This window comes from Pezoporus wallicus, unplaced genomic scaffold (assembly GCF_028554395.1).
Source record: "Pezoporus wallicus isolate ANWC-B61680 ecotype Strahan unplaced genomic scaffold, APGP_CSIRO_Pwel_v1 contig_4191, whole genome shotgun sequence".
In the NCBI taxonomy this organism is placed as follows: Eukaryota; Metazoa; Chordata; class Aves; order Psittaciformes; family Psittacidae; genus Pezoporus; species Pezoporus wallicus.
In genome coordinates, this window is record NW_026641383.1 from 878,513 (window position 1) to 893,173 (window position 14,661).

At 45.1% G+C, this 14,661-nt stretch overlaps 1 protein-coding gene across 2 annotated transcripts; it reads right to left on the minus strand.

The window, feature by feature from the left end:
- Positions 1-546: 546 nt before the first annotated feature.
- On the minus strand, positions 547-13,381 carry LOC130606830 (uncharacterized). Of its 2 annotated transcripts, XM_057423396.1 has the most exons (9): positions 13,277-13,381; positions 11,232-11,309; positions 6,703-6,814; positions 5,913-6,057; positions 4,797-4,910; positions 4,094-4,238; positions 2,588-2,736; positions 1,994-2,133; positions 547-714 (listed from the first exon to the last, which is right to left on the minus strand). In XM_057423396.1, exons 3-9 carry the CDS (start codon positions 6,806-6,808, stop codon positions 608-610), a joined length of 906 nt encoding a protein of 301 aa, XP_057279379.1. In that variant the 5' UTR covers positions 6,809-6,814; positions 11,232-11,309; positions 13,277-13,381; the 3' UTR covers positions 547-607. The 2 variants fall into 2 exon arrangements, with proteins under 2 accessions (XP_057279379.1, XP_057279380.1); XM_057423397.1 differs by lacking the exons at positions 11,232-11,309; positions 13,277-13,381 and adding an exon at positions 8,762-8,840.
- Between the last annotated feature and the right edge of the window lie 1,280 nt (positions 13,382-14,661).

Below are 14,661 nucleotides of genomic sequence, written 5' to 3' on the forward strand. Positions count from 1 at the left end.
TGTCAGAAATATTCAGTCACTCCTCCTCTCCCCCCTTGGGTATCAAGCAGAGCTGACACAGCACAGGTAGATCTCCAGAGCTGTAGTATCTTTATGATGTGGGAAAAGCAGCAGGAAAGGGAGCAGTTGCTGCTTGCAGGATTCCTGCTCACACCACAGGGGCTTGCAGAAACCCAGCACTGAATGGCCAGAGGCATGACAGGAGTCTCACTGCTCACCTTGGCCTTAAGGAAAATTAGTGACCAAGGAAAAACCATACAGAAGTGCCTGTGCAAGCCCGCATAGTGCCTGTTGATAGTGCAACGGGTAGGGCCACAGCTCTATCCCAAACCTGTACAGGGCTATTCAGCTGAAAGGCCTTTTCCTGCACTGATCCAGAGTCAAACCAAATGAAGAAGGGCATGGATTCAAAGTGGGGCTGTGAGCAGCTGAGCTGAGGGAACTTAGGAGCAGGAGAGGTTTGCAGACAAGCATCTGTATTTGGAAGGGCAGAAATAGAGAGCATAAGGCAATTGATACTGGAAGGACAGACCAGCAGATGCCAGATCCTTTTTTCTCCATTTAAAGTATGTGCTACAACATGCCAGAGGTCTCAGGCCACTGTGCCCTATGGGTCTGGGTTTTCTGATGCTTCCAATGGTCTCCTAAAGTGTCTCCATGCAACAAGTCCCAGCCGAACAGCAAAAAGGAAGCAAGTGATTGCCAGCAGAACAACTAGAAAACAAACACAGAAGCACATTAGTGCATGAGAAAGTCAGTCCCTCTTGTCACATCACAGCTCCTAGTACAGGAAGCATTCAGGGAAAGAGGAAAACAAGAAACCCCCTGTACAGGAGCCACTAACCCCCAGAGTTTCACTGCTATACAGTCAAACACCCAATGCTTCCAGGTCAAGGAATGTCTAAAGGGGGGGGGGGAGCATTATGGACACAGAAATAAAAGTGCATTACATTAAGAAAACACTCCAGGAATAGTTGAACTATATAAAGAAACATGCACTAGTTTGGGAAAAGCACATTCCTGACCTACCAGCCAAACAAGCTGAACCACTAAAGATGCCACTGCAGGAACACAGTGTGCCAGATCACACATACCCTCACATTCCTGGTGGCCATAACCATCAGATGTCTCCAGTGCCCTCATGCCTTTGGCAGACAGACTCTGCCAAGTCCTGTTGGGTTCTTTTGGGCACTACCAAGCTCCAGCTGCCCTTACAGCCAAGGGAAACACACACTGGAGGGACTGCAATGGTGCCAGTCCAGACATTAGCTTTAGCCACTGGTCCATGGCAGCTTCTGCTGATGTTACAGTGGGAACAGGCATCTCGAACTGCTGCAGCAGGATCCAGAGCTCACACAGCTCAGTCCGTTTCATGCCAGCGTAACACCACTCAATGGTATAGCTTTTGCCAGACTGATTACACAGTATTTGGACAGCTTGAGCCCTTTTACAATGGATGACTACACTCAGCTACAGTGGCATGCAGCAACCAAACAATCCTGGGAAAACTGAAGGCTAGCCCAATTCTGCATAGGAGAGGCGCATGCACAGAGTTTTGAATGGTGAAATTTAAATACATCCCCTCTTTGGGTCAGAAGCTTATGTACTGACCCTATATCCTAAATGATATAGAATAAATGGAAGTCCACAGCCTTCATCCCAGCCCTCCTCTTCCTTCAAGCCCACCCTCTGTCAAATGGAGCTACAAACAGAGGACCCAAGTGGATAATGGAGAATTGAAGGATAAACAGATTGCACTGGGAAGTGAACTTGAGGTAACACAAAGTTTGAAGTCAGCCCCAAGGCTCATGGGCAGTGATTTCTGCTCTACTCTTTACTTTGCAAGATTAATATCTTCTAATAAATCCCTCTAAATACTACTTTCCAAGAGACAGTTCTAAATACTACTTTCCTGCCCTTAATAAACAGGAAAGATGTAGAAGTGTTTTCTCTCCTCCTTTTACAAGAGTTGGAAACAGCCCAAAAGATTCACCTATAAAAACACCATTTGTTGTTGGGAATGAAAACAAGAAGTTCTTGCATGCGCTGCCAGTCAGAGCTGTTATGACCACTGGGTAGACTGTGAGATTATAGCGGACATACTGGTCAAGGACAAAGTTTTCTAGATAAAACCTGTGAAGAAAAAGAGGCAAAGTAAATCTTTTCACCATACTTTGATTCCTTAAAGGAATTAGGCAAAGATTTTTTTCTCTTTTGGCAGGCCAGTTTGGACCAGAATCCAAAATTGTTCAATTACCTAGATTGAGAAGATAATTTTTTATTAGAAGTTTAGGTGGAAAAGCCATGTTTCATATTGTTTTCCATATCAAGCCCTTATACATAAAATTAGGGCAGGTTGGGCTCATCCAAGCAATCTATTCCTGGCCCACAGCATGTGCTTATTGGCATTGCTGAGGGTCATGGAAGAAGAGCTAAGCACAGGGTCCTTGCTCATCTGCCATGAATTATAAGAAACCATTGTACTCTGTGCTGGTACATGGACAGACTGTGAGTGAATTGGCACAGATAGTCCAGCCCATTTGTGAGAGGTTGGAAGGGTTTGGTGGGAACCCATGAGGATGCTTACCATATTAATAGGCTGAGACCTAGGATGCTGAGACAAGCAGTCGTTGCTGTCTCATTGGCCACGTTCCACTTGTAGATCAGCACAACAGCAAAGTTCAGCAGGGTGGCAATGCTGGTCCATGTTGCATACAGCGCCAGCCCATTCTGGACCTACCAAATGGCACAGCAAGATGACAACCAGTGATAAAAAAAGGCGATTCCCAATTGTCTTTGGTGATCCATAGGTACTTTGGCAATTAAACCAGCCTTCTGGACCCAGCTGCAGGGAAAGCCCCTCAACACTGAGAAGGGTTAAAGCCTTGGCTTGCTCAAAGTACCCCAGAAATCCACCCCAGCTGCAGAATTCTACATATAAAGCCCTGTAATCCCATCATGGACTTCCCATCCACACCCCAAAGCATACAGTCCGCCTGGCTGCCCAGCCCAGTTGTTGCAGGCTGCTGTAACTGGTGGAGAGAAAGCTTTCTGGATCTTAGCAACCTCCCAGCAAATATCTTTGCTACATGGAGCCTGAAGCAGGTACTATCAAGGGCTGGAATCACCCCTGAGCAAGGATGGGGAACCCAGCTATTCCCATTTCTTGTGTTACAGTGCAGTACAATAGCATAAAGAACAGACTGCTCCCAGTTTGTACCAAGAGATGCAGACACATTTCCAGCAGGGTTGGTAGGAACTTTTCTATTCAAACCCTCCCAGCTTTGCAGACTCCCCCTTCACCAAAAACCCTCCTAGCTCCTTGGATGAGCATGTTAAGTTCTGTCAATGAACAATGTCAACATCAAGCAAAGGAAGCAAAGGTGGTTAAAGCACACACAGGCATGGAAGGAACTGCAGAGCGAGGTGTCCTGGGTGGGGAGGAAGGGGTCAGGGTGGTAGGTTTGAGCTAGGAGAGAGGAACAGGGGAGGAACAAAGGAGTGGTGAAGAGTATGTTTGTGTTCTCTGTGCAGTTTGCCAAACAAACACCCACTCTTCTCAAGGACAGCAGAATCATCATTTCCTTCCAGAATTTGGCAAAATTAAAGGCAGATGCACTTGAAACCTTGAGCAGTGTACAAGAAATAGATAGCTTCTTGCAATCGCATACAAGGGACATCATCAACTACAGCAACAGAAGCCACCCTTAGCAATGGCTTTTCCCTCTGCAAGAAATGTTCTTCCCATACCAAACACAGGTCTGCACTGAAGTCTTCACGCTTCACAGGAAACTTAATTCTGTAGCAGCTGGAGAAGTGCAAGGGATGTATTGCTCTGAATCTTTCCCATTATCATAGAATGGTAGAATCATAGAATCAACTAGGTTAGAAAAGACCTTTAAGACCAAAGATCAAGATTATGCCCAATAAGAAAGATGCAATTAAGCTTGTGCACACCTGCAACAAGCACAAGGTGAAGTCAGCGCAAAAGCCTTTCCTTACCCATCTCCTGCCATTAAGCCTCTCTTGGTACCTGCAGCACTGCACAGAGCTTTTAGCATTTACCAACAACCTTTTGCCAAATGTCACCTACTAGGATGCGGATGAGCCAGAGCTCAGCTTTGTGGCCCTTCACAAGCCACGAGGAATGGGCATTCAAGGCTCGGTGTGAAATGATGAGGCAGACAAACGTAGTAAGAGTGAGAGCTACCAGGAGCACCAGGGCTGGGAGGAGGCATCTAGGACAAAGAACATACACACACAGCATACATTTTTTCAGTGGTGCCTTAATGCCTTAATTCATAGCTTTAGTGTTTGCTGGCTTTAAGTTAATCAGCCTTTAATAAAGGTAATCACTACATGGAGCCTTCATTTTAACATATTGCTGCTCTACTCTGCTCATCACAAAGTTATTATTTTCCTGGCTGCAACTGATTTCTTCATCTCTTGACAGTGGTGTTATTATAAGCCCTTCATGTGACCATGATTATGAAAACAAACCAAGGCAAGGAGCTTAACTGTATCTATGAAGAGAGGCACAGCTCCTGTCTTACCTGTGGAGGAAAACCAACATGGAACAGCAGCAACTTTAGGGGATCTTAGACTTCAATAACCAATCCACCTCATGGGCAAGATAACATTGTGCCAAACTTTTATGAAGGCTACCTTTAGCTAAGGCCTGCCTTGAAGTTTTGCAGGTCTGATTACGTGTTCACACAGAAGGGAAGGGCAAAAGAGAGTATTCGGACAGTACCAACAAGAGGTTTAGAAAGCATTTGTAACAAAAAGCAACTTACTCTCGGTCCCACAGAAACAGCCATGAAATATTGAGGCCATTGTTGAGTATCCACACTGTGTAAAAAGATATTGGCAGCAAGTCCGGCTTTATGCAGACACATCCAAATTCATTCCTGCCAGGAAAAGTGGTTATGGAGAAAGGCATTTTTCTTCTGCATTGACCAACCAAGATTTCCTGCCCTCATTTTCCTCATACTAACAGGGACTCTACACTGGAGTTAAGTATTTCAGCTTAAATCAGACTATTTCCCCTCTGCATCCTTCTCAGACACACAGTCCTTATGACTTTCCCCATCAGAACGTTGTCCCACAATACAGAACTTGCTGGTCTCTGCACATAACTAAGGACTGCTCCACAGATGATGCAAAGCTTGTGACACCGGTGGTGGTAGCAATGGTGTGATCATAGGATTTCAGCCCAGTTCCCAGGGAGAAAAGGTTTATGGGATCATAGTGTGAGCGCATATGTATGTACACATTTTATGTGTGCACACATACATGTATATGGACTTGATCACTCTTGTACAAACACATACATCATTCTTCTCTCAACCTTCAGTATTGCCAACTGAGAAATTATTACAAGTCATGTGAAAACAGCAGATACTTAAACTAAGCAGTCCATGGTCCCCCTTGACAGAAGAGCTGCAATGTAAGTGTATCCCACAGAAGACATCACAGTACTACAGATACTACATGGTAGCACATGAGGCAGTTACTGATCTTACAGCCCCAAAACTTCCCAATGCCAAATCTCTGATCTCTAACAGCAAGTAAACTCAAAGCATTAGCTCCATAACTCATTAATTTTTGCCCCTATGGATTCTCAGCCTCTAGCAGTGGGTAAATACTACTGGGTAACAGTTAGATCACATGAATCAGTGGAAACCAGGCCTCACGCTCTGTAACATGTCTGCACGTTACAACAGTTCATGTACACCTCCAAACTGCTTCTCAGCTTTGATGCTGAACCTAAAAGATGCTGAACTTCAGCATGTCAAGGGGAATGACAGTGGTTTTACTCTGATTAGGAGGCCCAGAAAAGGGAGTAAGAGACTGACCTACAGAAGGGAAACACCATTATCTCTTATGTGTACCATAAGCAGGGCAAATACCTTCGACAGATCCCCGACAAGGCGTAGAGAAGCCAGGCAAGCTGCCAGGCATAGATGACATTCCAGATGAGGAAAGTCCAGCCAGCTGGTGTGAAGTCAGTGTTGTACTTGGCCGAGATGTTTCCAGGGGTTGACCTGAACAGACCTGTGGTGGTGAACGTTATTGCAGGTAAAAGTGTTATTACATACCAAGGATGGGGAAAGACCCCTGAATTCCCTCATCCTGTAATCTTCCTCAAGGCTTAGGCCACACCTCAGTGGATCTGAGGGAGATGAAAGGATGCCTGAGGTGAAAACAAGCCATGTGCTGCAGTTGGCTCTCCTTTAGACACCCGTTACAGAATCACTGTCCCAACGGGGATCCCTCAGCACCTTCCCTCTTACACAGAACCAGAAAAGCCAGTTGCATGCAGAAGCCAGAGAGAAGCATAATGCCCATTTCTGACAGTTTCAGCTGGGAAGCGTTCAAACCAGGTGCCACTGCCCTCAATAAACATACAGCTTTCACCAGGATGGAAGGGCACTGTGTTCAAAGTCTGCCTTTCACCTGCCACTAGACCCAGGTTCACCCAGGACAAGACCATTTACTTGGATTTCAAGGACTGGATTTCAGTCCCCTGGCTGTAATTCCAGGAGGATGCACCAGCTGCTTCCAGCTTTCAAAGATAAAGGTGTGTTTGGAGAAGCAGTGTGGTTAGAAACAGATCTAACCCACCTAAGGCACCGTAAATCATCAAATGATGTAATGCATGAAATCCACCTCTAAACAAAGCCAGTTTGTTTGCATTACCTTTGAACGTCCCAGTGGCATCTCCAGCATTCAGTATCACTACAGCCACAAAAACAGCCAGAGCCAGAAGCATCACCAGAATCTTCAGCTTGTGCATGGCATCCATTTTATCCTGCAACAAATTAAAGGTATTTTTTGGCTATCCTGATGCATGGCTGGGTTTGTTCCATGTCCCAGAGACTGTTTTCGAAATTGCATTGTAAGTTCCTCAGTTTTTACTGCTGACTTACTTGTGGTGTTTTCACAAGAACCAAAAAGGCCTTGCATAGGCTAGGAGCATCTGCCTTTGAACCAGCATCCTCTTGACAGTGTCAGAAGCCCAGAAAACTGCCCCAAAGCAGGGCAAACCACCGATACCTCCCCAGAATCCTCTTCCAATAACTCAAGGATTTCTAGTGGTAGCATCTTTAATAGTGTCTCAGGGGGTTTTAAGTCTGCAAACTCTCCCCAGCTCATTGGATCACTTCATGGACCTGGAAAAACCTGTCTCCATGTTTGAGATTTTCTGTTAACAACCTTCACCAGCCCCTAGGACTGCAATGGCTTCCCCATGACTTTCAGATGGGGAGCAAACACTACAAATACCTAGGAAAGCTGCTGGGTTCTGGACAACACTGACCCACAGAAGCAGGGAGACCTGGCTAGGCTGCAGAGCAGCCTGCTCTGCCACCACCCATCCCTTACTGGCATAGTGCAAGAGAGAGCTTGGGTTTGGCTATGGATGTATTGCACAGGGTTTAAGACCTAAATAATTAGCAAGTGTAAGCGTCATCCCATCTTATCTTACACAGCTGTTGCAGTTTTAGTGAAGAAAACAGCCTATCAGTTTCGCCCACTTTAGGAAGAAATATGAAAACCTTAGGCTTGGCTTTGCAGGCAGGTCCCTTTGGGCTCAATGTAGCTTTTCACATTTACCTCTAATCCTACAGCACCTACAAAATAACTTCTCATGATGGTACGACCTCCATTTCTACTGGCTGCAAGTAAGATTTAAAGGCTTTATAGGTTTACTATTTATTTAAAGAACTTTATAGGTTATACAAACTACACACTACAGTTTTTCAAGGTTTATACATAGTGACTTGAGCTCTCCCAAGTGATCTCCATTAGTCCAGCATTTGTTCTATCAAGGAAAAGTTGTATGCCACCTGCAAGAGTAAGCCTACATGCATCCACACTATAGGCAACAGCTTTATTTCCCTCTCACAGTTCAGTACTTGAATGGCCTTCTCTATACAATGGCACTTCAGTGCCTTCTAGGCATCAGATAGTAACTGGAATGGCAGGAATAACTGAGTTGTTCCAAGCTGCTCAGCGTTGAACTAATAAACTCCAGTCCCCACTTCAGCAGATGCTTTTATAGTCCTGGGCTTTGTTCATGGGCTGAGCTGCATCCAGACACATCACAAGGAAGTGGGAGGGGAAATTCTGCTTTCTGTAAATCCCTGCAAGCTTTTCCTTTTCCAGGTCCATCAAAACAGAAACCCGTCTTTAAAATTTAAAATCCTATGTGGAAGAACTCATTTAACTCAAGACGTCAAACCCCAAAACGCAGTCTTCAGTGGATACACAGCAAGCTCTGGAAAGGAAAATCCACTTGCACTATTAAAGATATCACTTCTGTCTCGGGAAATAACTGACCTGCAGATTCCAGAAAGCAAGGAAAACACAGAATTGGAAATATCACTGCACGCTTGTCCTGTTCTTGTATTCTTTCCTTGAACATTGACTTATGGCCACTCCAAAACAGCGCATGGGAATAGATGGTCCTTTGATTTCACTGTCAGGCTAAATCTGTGTTCTCCCGACAGTGCTGTAATTGAATTCAGCACCACATTTCTCTTTTCTTAGCATATTTGGAAGAGACTTGATTACACAGCTTCACAGAAGCCCATGCTTGCTTACAGAAGCCCAGGAGGAGAGTCCTATTTTAAAACCAATCGATAGTTTCACTACTGTCTGCCACCTCCTGCCTCCCTCTATTTATCGCCAGCAGTACTTCCCTGCCTGCAGTCATCACTCACAAACACCCTTTAGAAGAATCAGGAATACTACTCACAAGGATCCACACAGGCTTGTTGGCGGCGTCTCACAGCTGTAACTCAGCTACCACCAGTGCCGAGGAATCTCTGCTGCTCGGAGAGATTTTAGACAGCTCGCAGCAGACCGATAATCACGCATCAATGTGAAACCACAGCAGACACTTCCTGCCCGAGCTGCAGCCTCCAGCTGGCGGAAGCCTCCCCAAAACAATCACTTTTATCTTGCATAAGTGCTTACTTAACGAGGGCCTTTTGTAACAGGCAGAGCAAGGCGCGCTCCCAACTTGCTGGCAACACAAGCTAAAGAGTGTGTGCTCTCCGGCTCCCGCCTGCTTCGTCTTTCCCCATCTCTACCACAAGGAGGGAAGCTCAGCACTCCACTGCAAAGTACTGCATCTCGAGCTGATAGCTAGGGCAGCATTCCTGTGTGGGAATGGGGACACTCAGAGCTGCAAGAACAGCCTGGGTTTGGCTTTTGGGGAAGCTGGAGAGTTAACAAACAGCAAGGAATGGGTCCTGTGAGCAGCTACAGATCTTCCTATAGCCCCAGATGGAGCTAAAAGCTAAGCTTCTCTCAGGACTGGGCACTTGGGGACACTTTATAGTGCTAAACATCATAGCTATGAGTAACTTCTCTTGCATAGCAAGCACATGTATAGCTATCTTGTATTTTTATAGTTCATATCTATTCCTTGCAGGACAACACATACTGTTGAAAATCCCTGAACCTGGCCTTAAAGCTGGACTTTCAGGAATTACTACATCTGAAGGACTCTAGAAACCATAGGGAGAATCTTCCTCATGTCAGAGCCAGAAGGAAAAGGCAGGCAAGAAGATAACCCCAAACCTGAAGTACTTCATGGGCTTTTCCAAGATTTATTTTAAGATGTTTTCAAGCACTTTGTACAAGTAAAGTTTTTGTTCACAGATACAGAAAAGGCACCTACCCCCCATTACAAGCCAGTCCCACAAGAACAGAGCAAGCCACACCAGCTGATCAGTCTCTCCCTGCATCTCTGCCTGCTAGAGGACTGCAGCCTCACCACATCCACTCCATTCATTTTATGTTTCTGCTTGTTTCCCCTCAAATTTAAATGATTATGGCCAATCAAAAACATGCTTCATCATCAAGGTGTTCCTTATCTTGTGCAACTACAGTGCCTACCAAGCAGTCTTGCTGGGGACTTCTGCACATCAAATATAAAGGCAGTGAATAAACTAGCACCTATCTTCAACCATTAGAAGCAACATCATGGGACTGGGAACAAACCCTTCTGGAGCTTCCTTGGCCTTTGGAACAGGAACACAAAGCTTACTTGAACATGGATTTGCCAACTGCAGAGAAGGGCAGGGTATCCAGCCAACACAGCCGTTGCCCCTTATCAGTGTAGGTCTGCAGTCCTCCCTTTGAAGGTATTCTGATGAGGAAAGCAATGCCTTAAGTATGATTATTTCATATCAGCCAGATATTATGCTCTTCACACTGATCATAAACTGCTCATGCATAACCTGTTCCTTGAAGAAAACTAAGGCCTGAACTCAGTGTGGTGAAGGAACCTTTCCTGTTTTCACTTTGTGTATCCCACCAGCTACATACATGGTCACTCTCCTCTTCCCTAGAAATGGCCCTTGAGTTTCAAGTTTACAGTTTATAAGCACTGTTACAGCAAGTATGGGCTGAAATACAAGTAGAACCCTCTTCCTAGTATATTAAAACCTACAGTGCACTTTTTCCACACTGGTCCATGCCTTATATATAGGCTACTGTATATAGTATGCATATAGGTCCTGGTTTCAGCTGAATAGCGTTAATTTTCTTCCCAATAGCTGGTATCCATATATATACACACACACATATATATATATATGTTTTTACTCATCAAATAATCTAAATGACCTCAGCATGTTAGATACTGCATTTTCATCCAGTGAATAGGTGGCCTGAAGTTCTTCACTTGATGCAGACAAGTTTATCTCATACATGCCTGTTAGGCACAGCTGATCAGCTAGGTCCACACTGATTTATATCCAAGGCAAGTTTTGTGCAGGAAACATTGGCCAAGTGGGAGAACCAACACATTTTTCTGTCCCATGTTCTTGCTGGTCATTTCATAATGCATCTGTTTTGTGGCAGAGACAAGTGGAACCAATGCCACCAGAGCATTGCCCTTGTCCTGTTTCCACAGCAAGCCAGGCAGGAGCTTTAGGCTCTCATTCTGGGTTTCAAAGCTATTTTCTCAGAATAAACTGTGACATGGGCCTTTGATGAAATATTCAGTTATTTTACCATGCAGCTTTACAGAAATCCCCTAAAGTATGTTAGTGGAGTACAGTGGAATGTACTTAATGCTTATAAATGTGTTAAAACTGAACAGCTCTTGCTTCGCTAGGCTGCACAGTGTTGCCAGACGTGGGATGCTTGGTGCAGCTACAGCTCTAAGATAACAGTGTCCAACTCAAAAGCAAGCATTCATGGAAAGGCCCTACCTTTCTAGTGTGTCTTCACTGAAACAACTTTTAGACTTATATCTTCCACAGGGATTTCAGTTGAAAATCCTTGCTGGCCTGTTGAGGAAGAAAAATTGTATTATTAGATGAGTGACGGATGCAGTTACATACATTTCAGCTTCAATGTTTATATGTACAAAGGGAAGCATAATATGATTCACATTCATGAAAGGATGCGTTTTGAAATCAAGATACTCAGCAACAAGGCTGAATGAAATCACAATCCCACAATACATCCAGTGTTCAGTACTTCAAGACAAGCTGCTTTGGTTTAAAAGTAAGTTTGTATTGATCCTGGGCCATGATAGAGGAAAACAGTTTACAGCTAGCAACCATCAAAGCAGTTTTCCACTGATAAGCAAAGGAATTTACAGACTCTCTTCCTGTACTACCAAAAACTTTTAAAGGGTCCATTTTTAGAGCCTCCGTTTGCAATTTACTAAAGGAAAAGAGGAAAAAAGTTGCTTTTCAAGGGGGAAAGGAGATCTACCATGCCCATCCCTCCCCACGCACGCTCCCTGCAGCACCGTGATGTGCTCCACCAGCACCAGGGCACCTCAGGACTGGTTGCAATGGGACCACAGCTCCACTGTCACTCACCTGTGCACTAGAAAGCAGTGTGAGCACTTACAAGGTGCTGAGCTAGCACAAGCAGACTTCATACTGGAATTAAAGCCCTACTGACAAGAGGAAGATCTTTTTTAAAGAGGAAAAGAAAACCATGATCTCTCCTTGTAGCAGCTGAAATAAGACATTATGAGCAGAGAGAGCTCAAGCCCAGGACAGAAAGCTGAAGACAATCACTTTCTACCTGAAGTGACCACTGTGGAGGCCCTGTTCTTTATTTTGAGTCATTTTGCACTGTGCAGGCACCGAGACAAGTCCACCTGTGGCCAGCTCACCCTGTTCATGGCACACACTGTCACTAGCAGCAAACTCCAGGATGCAAAGCACTAGAAAAGCCACTTTTCCTCACCAGGGGATACTTTATTGTCATCTAGGTCAGAGGGATTTCTCTCTTAACAGGAGACGGCAGAAACAGTTGAACAAAACCAGGGCCAGGGTATGGTTATATTAGCTTCCAGCCAAGCAACTCAAAATACAGCAGCCTATGAAAAGGAGAAGCTCTCAACATCAAAGGATGTGCACAGGCAGGGAAGAGTTGACCTGAAGTGAGTCCCAAATGCAGATGTAAGATACAACCCGTACAACTCCTTGTCCAGATACAGTCACCAGCAAGGATTCCTGGGGCAAGTCAAACTCTCCTTGCCCTGTCCCACAGCAAGCCAGGAGCTCAGCAGCTCCAGACCAACAGAGCCTTTTGTTCCCATGACCAGCACTGATGGGTTTAAATCCAAAAAGCATCCCCTGCCCCTGGAGCTCCGGTTTAATCTTTATAGCTGCTTGCTTCAACTCCAGCCTTTCCTGATGGGAAACTGGCACCCAGGAGTCAGTAAACCCATTGGAAATTGTTTTCAGGTCAGGTTCAGCAAATGTTGACAACCAAATATACTAATCTGCTAACAATAGCTCAAGCATCCTAATCCTGCAGTGGGTTAATCCGAGTGCCTTCAGTGCCAAGGATTAGCTTTTCCTCGCTGCTAGAAGGGATGGGATTTGCCCAGGCACACTAGGATGGACATGCAGTGGAGAGGATCTGTGCTAGCAATCCCCTTTGTGCATTTTAAGAAGGAAAATCATCTGCTTTTTATTGTTAGAGAACAGAACAGGCCCACCCTTTGGCAGCCGGGAAAACACCCTAGGCTTGAGGGAGCAAGAAAGGCAATAGGAATCCACTTATTCTCAACCAGACTTTCAGGCAGCTGCCATGCTGAAACTCACTGACTGATCTCCAAATCTTTACATCGAACTCTAGAGTAAGGACATTGCTGAAATTACATTTAAGTAACTCAAAACTAACCCCTACCCCACTCTTGAGAGAAAGGGAAAAGACAAAGCTCTTCTGTCTTTAAGCTAAGCATAATGAGGCAGACTGAAAATACTCCCCAGATGTTCTCACTTACTGGTTAACCATTGGTAAGTTGCCTTCAAGGGCAGCCCAGGAGTCTGCAGCAGTGTCTGGCAGGCAGCATCCACAGCATCAGACCAGGAGCAGGCAGTGCTTTCTGGAGCTGGCAGGCAGCACCCAGCTATGAGAAACCAGAAGCTCTCCTGTGCAACCCACCCCTTTGAACAGGATGACTGTGAAGAGATGACAAGAACAGCATTAAGCAGGGATGAGCAAGGACACATTTATATGGCTGGATAATCTTCATTTTGGAAACTTTAGTTTATTCAATCGCGTCACTGCTGTTGCTCACAGAACTGCCCCATGTCCTCCTCTGACACTGAAGGAGTGACACACAACCAACCGCATCCACTCAATACCTTGTTTGACCAGCATCACTTCTGTGTCCTTATTGACTTTAAGGATACACGCATATTAGCCTCCTGGGCAGCTTCTCTCTGCCCTCACCACTGTCACACCTGAATGCTTCACAAGCATTGACAACTCCATCAGAAAGAGAAAAGGCACTGGGGAAACAAGCCCCTTGCACAGCAGATGTCCATAAGCAGTCAGTGGGGCTACTTCACAGTCCACACGGTCACCCAGCATGACCAGGAATGGAGACAGACAGCAAGGGAGAAAAGGCACCTGGATTGCAGTCAGGGCACAAGTTTCTCAGATTTCCATGAAAGCAGAGAGCTGCCTTTATTTTATAGCTGCAGCATTCAGGTCAGCAAGAACCTTTCATGCAGAAAGCCTGCTTCATAACCTGGATGGCCTGATTTCCTTTATAGCATTTTTGTGGCACTTTATATGCTTAAATGAAGAAGTGTCACCTCCAATGGACAGCATCCAATGCACCTCTCACATGGGCAATGGGCATCTGAAGCCCGGCTTTTAGAAAATGAGAAACACAGCAAACATTTTGATTGCAGTGACTTTCCTACAAGAGGAAAGCACAAAGCTTAAACAGACCAGTTCACAGCAGTTGAATACCTGGCTTTAGTATGAATACTCCTTTAACAGAACAATTTTGCAATCTAATTATTTAGGGGTTTTTTTAAAGGCAACTGTAGGATATATAAAATACCATCACATGGATATATATCACCTCCTACATGAATCATTGGCAGAACTAGAACATTTAGTTCCATCATTGTGGAAAATGAGTGGAACAAAGCTCATCGCAAGGCCTTACAGATAAGGAAGGCGATTTGTACTGAAAAGAATCCAATAAGGCTGTGTGGATCCACAAAGAATACACCAAGCTGTGTGGTTCGGTTGATACGCTGGAGGGAAGGAATGCCATCCAGAGGGACCTTGACACGTTTGTGAGGTGGGCTAATGACAACCTCATGAAGTTTAACCATGCCAAGTGCAAGGTCCTACACCTGGGTCAGA